The sequence below is a fragment of the Convolutriloba macropyga genome, chromosome 2 (assembly GCF_964194025.1).
Source record: "Convolutriloba macropyga chromosome 2, txConMacr16.3, whole genome shotgun sequence".
NCBI classification, from domain to species: Eukaryota; Metazoa; Xenacoelomorpha; order Acoela; family Convolutidae; genus Convolutriloba; species Convolutriloba macropyga.
The window spans coordinates 70239077-70257624 of record NC_134469.1 but is presented as its reverse complement, the minus strand read 5'-3'; the positions used below and the strand labels follow the sequence as shown (position 1 = coordinate 70257624).

The window sequence follows — 18548 nt, the reverse complement described above, 5'->3', positions numbered from 1 at the left end:
GAACAAAATATGGGACTTCTCTTCAAAGCGACTTGGCAACAAATCGACTAGAAATGAGCAAAAGGCGCAAAGTTTAAAAAAAACATTGCTTTTTTTTTTAAAAAAAAGAATTAAATTCGAACTGATTAGAAACATTACGCATCAAATGAGATCATTGCGAGAGTCTTTTATACCTCAACAGAGAGCGACTAAGGCCTTTCATTAACCAGGATATGTCATACGACTACAAAAAGAACGACAAATACAGGCAAAAACTAAAAATTTGCGCGAAAAATTATGCACGAAAACGATGTCCCCCCAATCAAAAAAAAATTAAGCTGATTACTAAAAACAATAGAAATCTTTGTTGCATTTTGGGAAGGTAACAACATTTGTAATTCAAATGACGCACATTATTGAGATACTGTGAAAAGAAAAAAAACCTACAACAAAGGGCAAATGTGCAAAAATCACGAAAATTGGTTTTATGAAAACTGGTTCTTCCAAGAAGAAAGACCATTTGAAGAAAATAAAACCGTTATGAAGAGCAAATTGTATTTCAATAGATAAAAGATGTGAATTGTATATAGAGATGCTTAGCTACAATTTAACAAAAATAAAATTGACAGATCTCAAAAATCTTTCTTTTCATTAAAAACATTTTCCAAATTCATAGCCAACAAAAGCTTTCGACTAAAAGAGTAGACAGTTTGTCTTGCAATTACTGGGAAGACTAATTGCGACTGTTATTAATGACACTAAATCATAAGACTAAAAAATAACATTATATACAAGCTGAACTAATAAGTTTCACAAACAACTCTACGAAACCACAGTTTTGAAGCCATTAAATTTATTAGATATTAACCGCGAGATCATAGCATCTTCATTTGCGTCTTCTTTGACCATCATAACGTCTTTTTGTAAAACAGCTATCACAAAATGACCACAAAAATAACCACAAAAATTGAAAAGTATCTAAACTTCACAAATTTCTTCTGAAACAAATTGTCTAAGCCCTGAAGACATCATTTAAAAGGCTTAAACAACAGAAAATTTTCTGTTCGATTCAACAAAACACTAAACGAACTCTAAATATTGAGCCTAAATTACAAAAATGATACAACATTGTAAAAGACGAAAAAAACGCAAACCAGAACATAAAGGGATAAGTTGAAGAATACTATTACTCTTGTTTTTTAGAAATTTAAATCGAAAGTCAAAACAGCCATTAGCTATTCACCGATATCAATTATTAAGTTCATTTGTATATCTATAAATGGCCACTGAGACCTTCGATCACACAGTATTTGGCATAGGACAATGAAAAATTAACAACAAATGGCAAAAATAAAAAAAATCTACCAATTTCCGAAAGAGAACGGTGTCGAAGCCCTTCAAACCGTATGTTATGAAAACAAAAAATACGTTCAGTTTCAAATGTTGCAAAGATTTTTTCAGATAGATTGTTAAATAAAGTTACAATTTACAAAAGAAACAAAAACAACAGCAAAAATGGGAAATTATGCACCAGAATCAGGAAATTTTGTATGAAAACTCGTAGTACCAAAAGCACGAAAACCTTCTATTAAAACAATCGGCCACAAATTTATAGGCCACAAAAAATATTGTATCCTATATGGAGGAAAGGTTGACCTGTAATTGCTGAGAATAAGCAAAATGTTGATAAAATAATATTAAAAATTGACAAGTTCAAAAAATCAGAAATTTCCTTAAAACAAATACATTCAATAACATAAGAGAAATTAGGTAACAACCGAATGAACAGAAAAAGTTCAATTGCACCTCATGAGGAAGAAATTTAGATCTTTGACAGGTTAAACTTAAAAATCAGACTGCCAAAAGAATAACAATTGAAGGCAAAAGACAAGAATTCAGTTAAATTTCACTATAACTCTTTCTCAAAGCCATAAAAACCCTTTGGTTCTCTGAAAAAAAAACTGTGTCTATATTAGGCCTCAATTTTACGTAAATTGGAGCTGTCATTAATGGAGCCGTGATTAAAAAAATATTGTCAGTAATTAACATTAAAAAAAAACAAACGCAAAATTTTTTGAAAAAGGCAGCATCAAAAGAAAAACCAAGAAGTCTCTGATTCTAAGAATCCATGATATTGTCGAACCTCTCCCTGATTTTGTCGCAAGCCCAGTAAACCGATTGAGTGTTCCAAGTGTTTGTGAATTAGAACATTTGTTGCGTGGAATTCTTCAAATATTAATAAAAAGAATGATGCATTTTGTATAATTGTCGAGTTAAATCTGCAAAAAACGGCAAAGTTTTAAATCCAGAAGAATTTCATACGGCGCATAATTGAAACTAGCAATCATTCTGAGATTAGGGAATCTGTTTTAAGGTTTCTAGGTCACTAAGTGTAGCAGACTTTATTAAAGTAGACCAAAAAACATATTTTGTGCCATTTTATGAAAGGTTGAATTTTTATCAAAAAATTTAGCCAAAAAAATTCAATCAAACAATTCAGCAACGCTCTTTTCGCTCTCACAGTAACAACAACACTCTGCCGTTAAATTTTAATTTTTTTGAAATATATTAGCGAAATTGTGCCAAATTTTAGCAAAAATCACTGAAATTGTGAACAAAAACAGTCGAATGTTCACAAAACTTTAAACCTCGATAACTCCCTGTAAAAAACGAAAATTGAAAAAAACTTTTTAATTCCGTATTTTACGCTGGACGGGCTTTTCAATGATACCACTCACAATTCTCTACGATGAATATATCGATCGGCCAAAATTGACTGAACAAAAAAAAACCCAGTTGAGTATATAGTTCCTCCCTCCCCACTAAAGTGGGGGTCGGAACAAATTTGAGCAAAGTTTTAAGAACTTAGTACCATATTAGAACAGCTTTATTGTCATTTGACAAAACCTTGAATTTTGTTAGCTGATTTTGTAATCATATTTCAGTTTTAGCCTAAATGACTTTTGTTTGTTGACAATTCTCGCCTAATTTCCAAAATTTAAATATTCGACTGATCGAGTTTGGGCCTAATATCTTACGCCACGTTTAGAATATAATAGTTAACATAGTTCGTTATCAACCAAAAACAAATAATATCCCGTAAGAAAAATACTGGTTACGAAATATTCCGTTTGACAACCTTATCGTCTGGCAAGGGGTTGCAAGATTCATGCTAGACAGCATTCAATAATAACTTGGATACTCTCAGCTGATTTGTGACAGGAAAATGGATAACACGAATGAACACTATATCCTCTGAATTTTGCTTCGTTGCAGTTTTCTTCTGAGGGGAATTGGCTCCGTGAAAATGGTTTCTTTATTGCGCCAGTTTGTTTCAAAAAGTGAGAGAGCAGTAAAAAAGCGTAAAACTAAGTAGTCAAAAATGCTGTTTTTGTGTTCAATTGTTTTTTTAATTTGTTTTCATACAATGGTTGAAAGACTGGTGTTGTTAAAACACATGAGAAATGCCATAAACAAACGAAGTTCTAAAAACTGGTATTGGCTAGAGTTGCCAGAAAATTATTTCTTTCTTAATTTAACAATTCATAGAAAATTTACCCACCTATCGATTTTGACTAATTTCAACAAGAATTGGATCGAATAAAAAATAATCAATGTGCTTTATGCTTGCAAAAAATCGAAGAAATTTGTTGTAATAAAAAATAATTTTCGAGGACACTGAATTTTTTTCTGTGAATTTGGGACAGTAAACTACTGATACAAAGTACAGATTTAGAAAATAATAAAAAGAACGCATCGCTGTCTAAAACGATTCTCTTGTAAGGCGTTGAAAATAGGGGCAAAGTAATCACAAACCAAACTTTTTTTATCAGGAGGTACTATTTTTCCATCAGGAAATTTTCAAACAATCAGGAAAAACTAAAATGAATCACCAAAAATATCATTAAGCTGATTTTCGAAAAAAATGAAAGGAAATTGTGGCTCCACTTTTTCAATATTAATTTTTGGACGGTCTGAGCAAGTATTTTTGAAGTTTAGAAATTACACTAGCTGTTTAGTAATATCTGATGATTTTTGGGGGTTCAATAGCCTCGTCAATGAACTCTCTAACGAAGTAACGAAAAATCATTATTAAAATATCTTAAAAGCTGAATAAAGGACCTTTGAGAATTTTTTTCTTGAAAAAAAACATTCTCCAGGTGCTTGAAAGTGGAAAAAACAGATCTGCTGCCATGGAATTTCAGCAGTCAGAAATTAAATTTCATCAATTGATTTTCTTACTCCAATTTATTTAATTGTATATCTTTATTCTAATATGGGCTCTAAATTTTAAAAAAATTCTTTTTAGGATTAAGCTGATTGGCATAAAAGGGATGAACGCGAAGAGAAATCGACAGGGAGAACTAGAAAAAAAAGAGAGAACAAGAAGTATCAGATTCCAGAGAAACCCAGTTTGCATTCAATGATTATCCCACAGACTGAAATAACTCTGATGTACCGAGTACTACATAGAGCATTACACAGTTTGGTTGACAAGTAGCGCATTGAAGAAAACGGACTTAAAAATTAGTGGAAACGGAGAATACAAGATAGGGTCTATGATTACAAAAAGCGTACACAAAATATTGAATTATAAACTGCACACAATTCAAAAAATTTCTCTACAGTAAAGTTGCAGGCGAAGTTTTGTGATGATTTTAATATCGTCTGCTTGATTTGATCTGTAGCATAAACGGAAAGCAGTTTCAAGAAAAACAAACAGCAGTAAAGGATATTTGCTTAAACCTGGCAAAAAAAAACTCATTATTTTCCCCTCAAAACTTAGCAAAAAGAGGAAAAATTTAGAATAGTCTACAAAGTTCCATTAAAAAAAATAAAAAAAATGTGCCTCCGTTTTTTGAAAATTCAATTTTCAGATGGTTTTGTCATAGTTTTCTGAAGAATTTTAAGCTGAGGCATCACTAATTTTCACCGTTTTTCTCAAATTAACAGTTGGTAAATAATCCGCAGCAAACAAGATAATAATGACCTTGTTTTCTCAAGAGTTGCTTTGAAAAGGCATCAATTTGATCCAAATAAAGCAGAGCATCAACAAAATCGACCATAATAGACGATATGAAATACAAACTTCACAAAAAATGCGCTCAAAATGTGAGGTAGTTTTGTTTCACTAACACTAACACAAAATGAAGGACTCATAAGTGTTTGTAGCGCACTTCTAAACTTATAGCCTTTAAAAAATGCAATTTTTTTGGTCCGGTAATCTTTCAAAACAATGAAAAATGAATACTAAATCATCTAGTTCTCAATTTTTTTTTGCAAGTATATCATTATAGTAAACTGAATTGGTTTGGCGTAAGCGTTTGCAAAGTACTTCAAGACACTGGGGAAAAACAAAATTTAACTTCAGTTGTTTATTTGTTATGTTAATCTAAGTATCGGCCTTTTCTATTTATTTGTAACTTTCAATATTTCCAGTCTTGGAATAAACTTTGTAATTTATTATGTTTCCAAAACTTTTTCAGATAATGGTACCCATCTCAAAACTGTCTCATCGTCACAGTTCTTTTATAAAGGGAAAATGTACTCAAAAGAGGCTTCGTCTCCGTTATCATCAACGAAATAACTTCACAATTGGATACTCAGAAGTTTAAAGTTTTAAGAAGTTTTAAGGCAGATTTTTGGAAGTTATTGATTTTAAATCTATTGCAACTTAAGTATGCATCGTTGTGGTCCTGTACAAAACAAAACATTGAAAGTTCCAGAAAGAATTGTCTATTTGAGGTTGAACCAATACCAAAACGTTGCTCAACAAGCGAACAAAATTGTCAATTGAAAACGTAAATGTGATCAGTTTTCATCAGCTAAATTTAATCTTACCTAAGTTTTCATCACTTATGTTTATCTACTTCAAGCGCATAAAATTCTGATCAGACTTAAGTTTGGTTCGGGGTGTAGTCTAAACAGAGCAAACTGCGAACGCAAGATAAACCGTTCAGTTGCGCTTTACAGTGAGCAGAGATGGATTCCAGCGCAATTCGATGGGTGAAAATCTCCAGCAATTTTTTGTCAGAGCGCGGTTTTGGTCCCAGTTGATTGAAGCAGGCGTCATATTTGCCCGGGACGGTCCGATCAGAGCTGATTCCCGCCTGGAAACCCAAATTGAACACAATTGTTAAATTTTTCAGGAATGTGGGCGGGATTGGCAAGAGCACCTGAATTGGTAAGAATTTCTAGGATGTTTTGCTTATCCTTCTCTGTGAAAAGTAACAACGACAGAAACATTGAACACTTGGAAAGTACGCTTGCAGTGTAGACGATAGGATACTTCCGGACAATCATCAACCGTCGGCATATTTATCTCATTCTCTTTTTGGACCTTAGATAGAGAAGCAGATTCTTCTGAAGAAAAAAACATTCCGAGAAACAGAAAATAGAAAAATATAGTGTACTCATCAGTTGCTAAAGGACTTTACAATAAACCATAAAAAGGTGCCATACAAAAAGAACTGAGAAAGTTTGTCATTACAATGAAACCTGAGTGGGTCGTTTTTGATTTCTGGTAGAGTATTGGATGAAACTCTTCTTCGCACGCAGGTATTAGCAGCCAAAAAATTCAAAAATCCCAAAAAATTAAGGTGTTTACCAAAAAATTTCATGCTAATTTTTTATTTCCACACAAACTCTCGCTCATTTTTATTCCAAGGAAACCAATTTTGAAGATAAAACTTAATATTCCCAAACTGTTAAAAAATGAAGAGAATTATGTCATGCGTGCTCATTATTATTTGAGCACACATGATATAATAGCTTACATATCAAGAAGCAAAGCTATTATTAACGAAAAAATTTTCTTTAATACTTCACAGCCTTTCAAAACAAAACTATTTTGGTAAATTCGGAAGTCAAAAAGTTTCGCAATCGGAAAACATTTAAACCAAAATGCAGAATTTAAAAGTTTTATCACAAGTTTGAAAACAGAGAGTTGAGTGTCTAAATTGACGGGAATTGTGTGTTTTGCTTGAATGCTCTCAAAACGGCAAAAAAGGTTTCAGAAAAATAAAAGGGGTTTTAAATAGAATTTTTCAAATTTATTTGCACGAACGACATAGTAATAAACGCAACTGACTAATAAAGACCGACAAAGACTAAAAAAAACCGACAAATAAAGAGTTATTTAAATGTTATTTCAACTGACGGCCTTTTCTTTCTTTGTAACTTGCGTTATTTCTATTTTTGGGATAAATATATAATATATCAATAAGTTTTCGAAAACTTTTCATATAATTGTACTTGGTAGCCACTTCAAAACTTGTTTCTTTGTCGCTGGTTCTCTTTCAAAAAGAAAGAACATTCAAACGATGATTTATTCTCATTATAAGCATCGAAGTAGCTCCGCATTTTGATACCAAAAAACCCCAATTCTTTTTAATCAAATTCTTTTACGCTTTCCATAGTAGATTTTTTACCACTAAGAAAAGATCCTTGTTGTACTGTACACTACAAAACAAGGATAATTTTGGTAAGAAGGCTCAATTTTACGAATACCAGACTATACCAATACCAAGACGATGATCAACTGGGAACAACGACGGAAAACGTAAAAGCAATCGGTTTTCATCTGTTATGCTTAATCTTATTCCTAATTTCATCACTTATGTTTAGTCATATTTTTTTTGCTTAATTCCAGACTCCTACATAGGACCATCATTTAGGAGCTGAGGTTTCAACTACAAAAAATTGGCATTTTTAACTGTTTTACTTAGCAAAACCCAATCGAAGCACTAGGCCAGTATAATCGTGTTTTGATATGTGAATTGACACATTTGTGCAAATCAAATTTGTGGAATTGAAGTGGTGAAATGAATCAATTGATCTACATTCGAGCGCGGAATAGTCCGATCGGAGAAGAATTTGTTCAGAGTGTACCTCAATTTGAACACTTCGAACGCAGGATAGACTGATCAGATATATTTTCGAGAGCAAGATAGTTCATTAACAATTTGGAGCGCTAATGAAACTGAAAAGAGACTATTTTAAGCAGTGGCGACTCCATGTAGAAGTCATTTCGGACACACTTAGAGTGCAAATTTTTTTTTGATTGCACTTTAGTCGTGGTAGAAACGGACTCAAACAGACTTTGAAGGCAATTACTTCCAACTTGGAGCGCAGTTTTAGTCTTGGCGATTGTATCAGATGTCTTATCAGCCTGAGATTGTCTGATTAGAGACGATTCACGCTTGGAGCTGCACTTTGAAGACAATTATTATAATTTTCAGCAATTTGTGTACGATTGGCAAGAACACCTGTATTGCTAACAGATTCTGGGATATTTTTCATATCCTTCTCGGGGGAAAATAACAACATAAAATATATATTTATATATTTATATACACATTTATATATACGTATATACATATATATACATGTATATATATATATATATATATATATATATATATATATATATATATATATATATAGATATAAATATATATATATATCTTTTTTCTTTTTCCAAACATGTAAATTAATAATATAACCGAATAGTTAAAGTTTACATGCCTTCCGAATAATCACGAATATTTATTGAAATAATCAAAATTATACATCAAACTTCTGGTTATTAATTGATGCTACCCATTAAGCTGTTCGTTCTACTATATAAATAAAAGACCCGAATGATCCTAACTGTCTATCTATTGGAAAATTTTCATGCTGACGTTGCAAAAACTCTGTTAAATTTCTTTTGAAAAGAATTTTTTTCGCCGTCGCTCTTACGTTAGTGGGTAACTTATTCCATTTTTGTATGCTCTTCAAAGTCAAAGATCTTTCACTCTGCTTATTATAATTTTACGCTCTTATTATCAGCTGTTTTGTCCGTTTGTTCAGTTTTAACTGTAGGCGGTTTGCAGGTTTGCACATGTTTTAAAAGTTTCTGATATTATCCTCTGATTCAAGTCTGTGTGGAGTTTCAATATATTAAACTTTGAAATAATTAATTCAGCTGGTAGGACATGCGATTTGAGAAGGATATCAGGACAACGATCGAATTTACGACGCATATAACACACTTTTATGCCCCAATTAATCTGTCGATTTATACGCTGTAAAATTTTTGCTGACAATGTTTGTAAATAAACTCCACTGAATGACAAATGAGAGAGGACTAAAGATTTGAAAACTTGCAACCTTACTTCCAAAGGTATATGGTTTCTTACTAGATATAGTGAGCGAATGGCGGCGCCATTTTTTAAAAAACTACATTTAGATGTGCTTCAAAAGTCAATTTTGAGTCATGGTGTATTCCTAGATAACGACAACTCTCAGCAGATTTTATTAAGTTTCCGTTAGAAGTAATTTTTAGTTCTAATTCGTCCATGGTAGAAAAATAAAGTAGTTCTGTTTTATCAGCATTCAAAGTGAGTTGATTTTCCTTCCAGTAACTGTCCGTCTTCAGTAAATTATTTTCAATTTTTGTTGCAATTGTTTCTCCTGGTTCATATCGACATAAAATACTAGTATTGTCTGCAAATTGAACAAGCTCAAAGTCATCTTTGGTTTTTCTTAAAAATCGTTAACGTTTAAAAGAAAAATTAGGGGTATTAACCCTTGCGGTACTCCGTGATTAACGAAAATGTGTTCTGAGACCTCGGTGCCTATTTTGACGCATTGTGATCTTTCTTCGAGAAAAGATCTCAATAAATTAACTGCAGGCTCAGAGAAGTTAAAGCACTCTGCCTTTTTCAGAAGTATGTTATGCGAAATTGAATTGAATGCTTGTGCAAAGTCTAAGAAAATTGCTGCAGTGTTTTGCCCATTTTCATGGTTTTCTATTACTGTCTCAGTGAAAAACAATACTGCATCTGTTGAAGATTTTTTGTTTTGGAATCCAAATTGCTCTTTATTCAATAAATTGGTTTTATTATTGTGATCCATCATTTGGAAAAGGAGAAGCTTCCCAAAAAATTTAGCAAAAGTTGGTGTGACCAAAATTGGTCGATAGTTGCACACTTGTGTTGTTGATCCTTTTTTGTGAATTGGTGTGACATATGCATGTTTCAGAACAGTTGGAAAGACACTGTTTTGAATACATTCATTAAAGATAAATTGCAGATGAGTACCAATTGCGAACTTCGCCGCCTTTGAAGCCCATGCATGGACAAATCCTAGACCCGGTGATTTACTGTTTTCTAAACTATCAATAGTTTTGTAGATTTTTTTGGAGTCAATGCTCCAAAATTGAATTTTTCAGAACAGTTGCCCAACTTATGGATGTTGAGAGGAACGAAATCACCAAAATACTTGCCCATTTCTGCAAAAGATTTATTAAATGCATTGCAGATTGCTTTTTTGTCAACGGTCATGGCTTCGTCTGTTTCAATTTCTGACACAATAATACCTTGTTTGTGGTTTCCTAATTTTTTATTGATGAAGTTCCATTTCCGCTTCGATGTTTCACATTGCTTAAAAAAATTAACAGACTTTTTTGTGATGTGCATCTCGTAGTTTTCGGTTCACTAGGTTACGCTATTTTTTGAACTCGTCGTATTGATTGTACAAATGATGTTTTCCTGCTATTAATTTTTTGAGGTCCTTGGATTTCCATGGTTTATCACTTTTTTGTTTTGTTTTATTGAAGAATCTCAGATCTGCATAGGTGCATGTTGATTAAATATACATTGAAAAATTTCATTAAAATTTGTAAACATTTCATCACATTTTCCTCTTGATACAAAGGTCGCCAGTCCGCAAAAGCCAAGTCCCTGTTGAATTTCTCCCCCAAAAAAAATTTCAATTAAATTTCTTTTAAAGAAATATGTATCTTCGTTCCTCCCTATCATTTCTAAATTACTCTGATAAAATATGATATTGTGGTCAACCTCAATGGGCGGCAAACAAACTTTCCATTCTACAATTTGATTTTTTGTCATGAAGCAGTGATCGATAAGGGATTGATTAGTTTTGCTGATGCGAGTGCGAGTGTCCACATTTGTTGGGTCAAGTGCCAGACCAGATGTAAAGTTATCAAGTATTTCTTTCTCTTTTTTATTCAATTGGTCAATATTGTAGTCGCCAAATAGAAGACGATTGTCTGTTAAGGAATATGCATTAGATACTTAGGCACTCAAATTGTTCAAGAAAAAATCGGAAAGATTTTTACTCAGATTGTACGAAATGTTCACCAAACATTTATCCTTCAGAGGTTCATTATTTTCGAGCCACATTGATTCAAAAGATTTGCATTAGCTATCTCAAATTCTTTCTTACGTTTAACATTGAAGTGTCTTGGGATCCAAACTCCGACACCCCCACCTCGCTGGACTACCGTTTGTTTTGATCGAGCTTTTTGTATATGTATGTATGTATGTATGTATATATATATATATATATATATATATATATATATATATATATATATATATATATATGTATAAATTTGTGTGTATGTGTGTGTATCTGTGTATGTAATCTTTGTTTTTCATTAGATATCTGCGCGAAAAGGGAGCAACCCTGAGAGTTTCAATGATAACTCTGCCGACCGGAGAATGCTTTCAAAGTAAAAATCTGTTTGATGCTTCAGAGCAGTCACAATGACATTCAACTTCGTGAGGTTAATCTTCGCAAGCTTAGAGAATTTTTTGATACTTTGTTCGAGAAAGTGTTGCCTCTCGCCAAAAGTTCTCATCCAATTGGTTTTGTACATTGATATTTGAAATCAGGACAAAACATTATATGGAATTTCTATCAGATTTACTACACGGAAAATTATGTAAAAATGTTAATTTGATTCACAACCTTAGATAATTTTTTTGATGCCTTGTTAAGGAAATTCATGCGTCTGACCAGAAATTCAATTGGTTTTGTAAACTGATATTTGAAATCAAATCAAAACAAAATATGTGATTTGTAACAGCTTTTCTACAAGGAATATTGTGTATAAATGTTGCTTTTGATTCCCAGCTTGTTGCAAGTTTGTGGTCAAACCTTTTCTGACGGAAATTGGCTCACGGAACTGTAAAATGTAAAATTTTAAGCTGCTTTTTTCTGCCAAACAACATCTAATGTTTTATCCTATTTATTTTTTAGTCGTAATCTTTCAAGTCTTTCATCGGCCGATGTATCATTTGTCAAAATTTTGTCACGTATCAGCGAATGGATAACATCATTCTATTTGGTCGAGATGTTGTCCGATTTAGAACAGTTTTCGGTTTTATGCTTTTTTTATGGTTACGACTTTTTTGTAACGAATTCATCTGATTACCCCACGCTATGCCTTTTTAGTATCATTATTTGAATGACAAAAAACATGAGTTTTGTATGATTGCAACGAAATCAATAAACTTACAGGCAGCAGGAGAGCGTAAAATGTGGGGCTATTTATGAGGCTAATATGATGTTATTTATGAATCATAAGTGATAACACAGAAAGTAAGACTTTAACGGTGTTTCACTGGAGAAAAAAAATTCTAGTTTATGACAAAATTGCTCTAATTGAAACGTAGGCTCCAACAACTTAAAAAAACATAAATAACTTAAAAGGGCTTTATGAAACAATTAGAAAATTTCAACTACTTTAAAAAAGTAGCACAGTTTTAACTTGTAAGCCAAAGCCAGATTTGGCATCGTTCTATGCGGACCAACAAAAACGCCCCAACTGTTGAGTCCGGATTTTGGCGAAAAGAAATCATTTCAAAAATTTATAATAGATGACACTATACAACATAAAAAATAAAATGATGGCCTATTGGTTGAATACTAGTTTTTCGAAAACTCAATTTTGAAGCTCAACAGAAAGTTTTTCTGTGGTGCAATAATCAAATAAAAACGACAAAACAAGCATATCTTTTGATACGTTTATCTATAAAAGTAACGCAGCTCAGTGTTTTTGGTGCTTCATTATTCTCATACTGAATGTTTTGAAACCGAATACCGGCGATTCCCAACTTCTACATATAAAAATTTTCAATTTTTGTTGGGCGAGTTGAATTCTTTGCGGTTTTCTAAAGATAATCATACTTCATAAAGGTGTTTTCTGGTATGAAACTCTTCCTGAATTTACATCGTAACTCAAGGCAAATGAGCAGCACATTTTAAGTTTGTTCTGCTATCTGCAAAACTTTTCCGACTCTTTTACTGACGCAGCATTGAAAACTCATGGAGCTCATACATTTCTTTTATTAAAACGAAAAATAAAATATGGCTGTGCCACTGAGATTTTTTGCAAATTTCGGCCCTCATATGAATGCTCGTTTCATACGAACTTGAAATCAATAAAAAATTAATCGAGTGCTGACGAGTGATTTTGTAATGCCTCCCAGGTTGAGCTCCCAGACGGAAAGTTGATATTTTCCAGACACAGATAAACGCACGACGGGGGGGGGGGGGTCGTGCGTTCAAATTTACATAGTCTGGAAACACGGAAAAACGCACGAAAGTCTGGACATGAACGCACGAATAATCTGATGAACGCACAAAAGTCTGGACATAGGCACTTTCCGTCTGGGATGGTCTGGACATATTGATCGACTTTCGGTCATAATGAATGTTTTGAAACCGAATACCGGCGATTCCCAACTTTTAAACATAAAAATTTTCAATTTTTGTTGGGCGAGTTGAATTCTTCCTGGTTTTCTGAAGATAATCATACTTCATAAAGATGTTTTCTGGCATGAAACTCTTCCTGAATTTACATCATAACTAAAGGCAAATGAGCAGCAAATTTTAAGTTTGGTCTGCTATCTGCAAAACTTTTCGACTCTTTTACCAGCAAAACTTTTCCGACTCTTGGTCTTTTGGACCTCAACAAAGGTAGAAAACTCCAAAAAATCTCACATCAATGCATCACCTTGAATAAATTGGGCTTCATAAAAAGACTACATCTAAAAAAAATGTTGATCACACTAAATACCTATTTGAGTTATATCCTTTTATTACATCATGCAAAATAAACATCCAATTATTTTTTGACAGGCCGCTTTTTCGTTAGCATGAACACAGTCAGGCTCTCAACGCACTGCAGCAGTCCGAATAGGGTTCCGATCCAAGGAATAATGCTGGACCAGTCCAGACGGGCACTGGAGTTATCCCTCAGGGTGTCGGCTGCCACATCAGACACGAGTGCCATTCCGAACAGCAGCAGAAGAACTAAAAGTGGGTCGCTATTTCATGCAACAGAAAATGTTAAAGTCATTAATGCCTTAAAGTACTGAGGAAGAAATATAATGCAAAAAATAGGAATGAGGGATGGTACATCAATTTTTCCTTTGAAACAGTATTCCTGAAATGAGCAGGTCATAATTTGAGAAAATACCCAACCCCACCATGTTGCCACTAAAAATATCCAGACAAACCAAAATCACCTGTGATCAAGATTTGGTTCGTTCAATGTTTTGGTGCGTTCGTGTGCTCGTTGACCTATCTAGACAAAAAGGAGGCATGAACAAGTCCTATGATTGAAAATCGATTACGCATAAAAATACCTCAAGAGTATCTCGCAAAAATTTTACAAAACATGACTCGCGACTATACCAAATACGAACCACCAAATAACCTTTTTGCTATGGATAGAATTAGATATCAAAAGCTTTTCTGATAGGAACCCGTCATTTCTTTACATGGCGAAATTGAATTGATCGGGGTTGATTTCAGCATGTAACTTTGGTCAATTTTTTGAAATTTGCAGCCGAAAGTACACCTAGCATTTAATCAGATAGTTACACATTTTGTACCACACGCAAATGGCAAGTGAGGGGAGGGGGTTGTTAAAGTCCACACTTCGCTCATATCAGATTATTTGACAGCTTTTAATGACTGATACTATTAGTTCTTCAAATTTAACATCACTTCAAAAACTTGGACAAAATTACTTCACTTTGATTAGAAAGGGATAAAAAAACGGCTGTGGTTTAATTTGATTCTTAATGCGGAAACGCTGTACCCAAACCCTACATTTTTCTATTCATTTTTGTTGATACGACCAAATATAAGGAATAAAATGGGGTTCAAATGATGGGATAAAGTTAGTTAAGTAGTCATTTCATATTCATGTTTTGACTAGAGTAAGTGAATATTTTGGACTTCGAACAAGCCAATGTCTATAATAATTAGCGTTGCCGAGTATATTGAAGTTATAATCTAACATGAAATCATTGAGGCAAAAGCAATAGCCAGATTCAGTTGGGTTTTGTTGAGGAAGCTCCACTCAAGAATTGCCCCAATTACCAGAAATATACAGACGACATAACCCAAGTGCCCTGAGATGAGAAAGAAGCGAGCAGCACTGATTTCACGCTGCCATCTCCCGCTCATGACGTCATCTAAAATTTCATTAACCTCATTGGAAGAACATTGCAAGCTACATTAGAAGAACAATATGTCGTTTATTATAATTTTTTTGAGTTTAAATTAGGAAACATTAGAAGCGTCTACCGCTTCTAATCTTTGTTAATTTTAATAGTTGTTTTCCATTTTTCTCTCTTATTACTAAAAGTGGACTATGCTTACTTTTAGATTATTATTTTATTGGGTTAGTAAGTCGCACCCGCATTATTTTTGAACATATATAGTAAGTAACATATATATAGTAAGTCGCACCCGTTTATTTCGCTGACTCCTGTAATGATTTTTAAAGAATGGAGAGTTTTGACCAACATCTTTTCATTGCTGATCTATAGTTTGTTAGGACTACATGTTGCAAAGCAGTCAATGAAAGAGAAAATGGAAAGCAGCCAATGAAAGAGAAAATGCTAGCAATTATTAGAAAAGTTAAATTTAGGTAATTATTATGTTGAATGAGATAGTGGTGAATGAGAATAATTGGTTCCTGAGAAATTGTTACAAATTATTATCATTGGATTTCAGATAGATCTGACTCTGCAGTCCTCGATATCATTTTTTAGACGAGTAAATTCAATATATTAACAAATAGGTTAGAGATATTTGTAACAAAATAAACTAAATTTTAACTCTTCTGCCAATAGTCATTTATACCAATTTAATTAATCTCTATGCTTACTTTGGTACCATGCTTTTATGAAAAAATAACATCTTTATTTTTTTCTGAAAATTAAAGATAATTTCTCTGTAAAGCTTTCATCTTACAGTTGAAGGAAATTTCTTCATGCGGAAGAATTAAAATAAAAAAGTCCCAATTTTCCATAACAAAGTTATCGTTTTTGCCAACCGATTATTTCGTGGCAACTATGTCACTTTTTATACACTGAAGAACAATTGGCTTCACGCCAAAACTTTTTCTGCTACACTGTATAATTTCAAGCTGCTTGGTTTGAGAAATTTGCTGAACGCTTACAAACCATGAAATGTTTCTCAGTTGTGTTGCTAAAAAATACCAAGTTTCCAAAAGAACAAACTTCATTCTAGAATATCTAGCATCTCAAAACAATCCACAAATGATATGATTTATGCTAATCTAGTGAACAAATATTTTGTGACTCTTATACGCTTCACTCTATCTTGAAAGAGCAAATGGGTTGCAAAAAAGAGAAGAACTTTTCCGTCATTTTTTATTCTGCATGTTCTAACGAACAATTCTGACACACAATTTGACAACTGTTGGTCAAAACACGAAGCTCGGAGTCCGACGCCATCGTCAATTAGAGCCGTACAATCAGAAAAAGAAAGTAAAGCTCTCTGAGGGCGTGACAATCTAGCGGTCATATATGATCCCTGGTAGTCATGGAAGTCACCTTTTTATGATATACTGGTTGTCGTACAAGGATCATATATGTTGTCCCGTTAATCATACTGAACTATTGATGATTTCTTAGGAATCATACAAGGATCGTACTAAGAAAAAACGTATGATGTGTAGGACATCATTCATGATCCTTGTATGACTAATAAGATGCAGCAAACCGGGCATCTAGCCGTTGGTTTTTAAATATTTTTGCTAGGTGCACTTGGATCCACTAGTCAGTGTAAATCATCCATGAATCATTTTTAATCTGAGCATGTTTTTTGGACTGCATATTTCTTTGAACATGTCCCATATTTCCATATACATCATATTTTGCAGTATTCCTTATGAGTCACCTTCTTGAAGTTGTCTTAGAAGCTCTACTCACCGAATGACCTCAATCTGAACATCTTTAATTATTATTATTGACTCTCGTCTCGCTAATCGTAAAGATGCAACTAAACTTGAGTACTTGGTTTTATGGCGATACTTGAAACAGCGTCATTTTGACTGTGGTTGCCCAACTTAATGCTCGTTTCGCAGGACTTTGTGTGACGAGTAATTGAGAGTTTCACTATAGTTCATTGCAGACTTTTGTTGCGTTCAAGTCAAACGCAACAATAGCTTACAGTGAATTACAATGAAAATCTTAATTACTCGTCACACTTTAGTTTGAACGCAAGCTCCACAATCAAGTAAAGTATTACGTCTAAACCGGATTTTTACTTGCTGAAGTTTTCTGCTCCCTAAGCTTTGAAATTGAGAACTAATTGACTGCTGAAATAGTTAAGTTGTATTCTAGGTTGAAATTAATAGCGCTCATACAATATGGTTCATCGCTAATTTTTTAATAAAGCATTTTAGTTTGGAAGCACTTTGATGATAATTTCAATGTGGTGAAAATATCCAAAATTTGTAGCGAAACAGTCTTGCAATTTTGTTGCGAAAGGAGATCTTTCTAGACAAAAGACTTTACTGCTAATTGCAAACTTCTGCCTAACTTATTCTTGCACACTAAATAAAGTTCATGAATTTTCCTGAGAAAACATCTTAACTTATCTGAAACGTTCTGGTTGTTTTGCCTTACTTGATCTTACATTAACTCTACCTTAAAATTATCTGAATCATTAAGGTGGCACCACCTAAAATTTTACCTGAACATACCTTAAAACTACATGAAAAACACACCTGAACAGTTAATGTGAAATTACCAGGACTTGCGTGAGTAAATTGTAGCTGAATTAGCACTGATGCCATCACAAGTGAAGCGTTAATAACTTTTTGTAAAATATATAACTTATGAATTACATGACCCCTCCAGTGCCCTATGTGATTGCACTCGAAGGCGTGAAACATATATAAATTTTTCTTGAGATAGATTGCAGAATAGATGCTTCCTTGGTTGAAAGCTCAATTTATGAAAAGACCAAGGGTCGACCGATATTGGGTATTAAAAAATCGCGGGTCAATGTACATTGAATCGAAAGACTTTGGGTTGGATGTATTTATGGTCTCAATAATGTAGTTTGCATAGGGTCTTCATTTGCATAGGGTTCATTTGTATAAGGTAATTTGCATATGAAATGCATAGGGACATTTGTCGAGTTCATTTGGCTTTTCATAAAGTCGACCTCCCAAACCCAATCAAGTTCTTTACACAGAACAAGTCTTACCTACGTCAGTACATGTTTGAGCACTTTGGAGACAGTACTTCCAGATGCCGTAGTGAAAAGTGTCTGCGTTGACCAAGTATGACCCATGGACCAGCAACGTCAACACTAGACAGAAACTGCCAAACAGCCCAACTTTGACCAGAATTAACTTACGATTCTGCTCCGAGTCCATATCGCACGCATAAAAAACTATTGTACGTTGCTAAAGAGCATCTAGAGGTATGTGTAATGCGGAA

The 18548-nt window shown here is 33.4% G+C and overlaps 1 protein-coding gene across 1 annotated transcript; it reads right to left on the bottom strand.

Annotated features, from left to right (window-relative positions):
* Positions 1–13761: 13761 nt before the first annotated feature.
* Positions 13762–18548, bottom strand: LOC142335427 (uncharacterized). Its single transcript, XM_075383908.1, has 3 exons — positions 18313–18548; positions 15084–15260; positions 13762–14088 (listed from the first exon to the last, which is right to left on the bottom strand). Exons 1-3 carry the CDS (start codon positions 18482–18484, stop codon positions 13901–13903), a joined length of 537 nt encoding a protein of 178 aa, XP_075240023.1. The 5' UTR covers positions 18485–18548; the 3' UTR covers positions 13762–13900.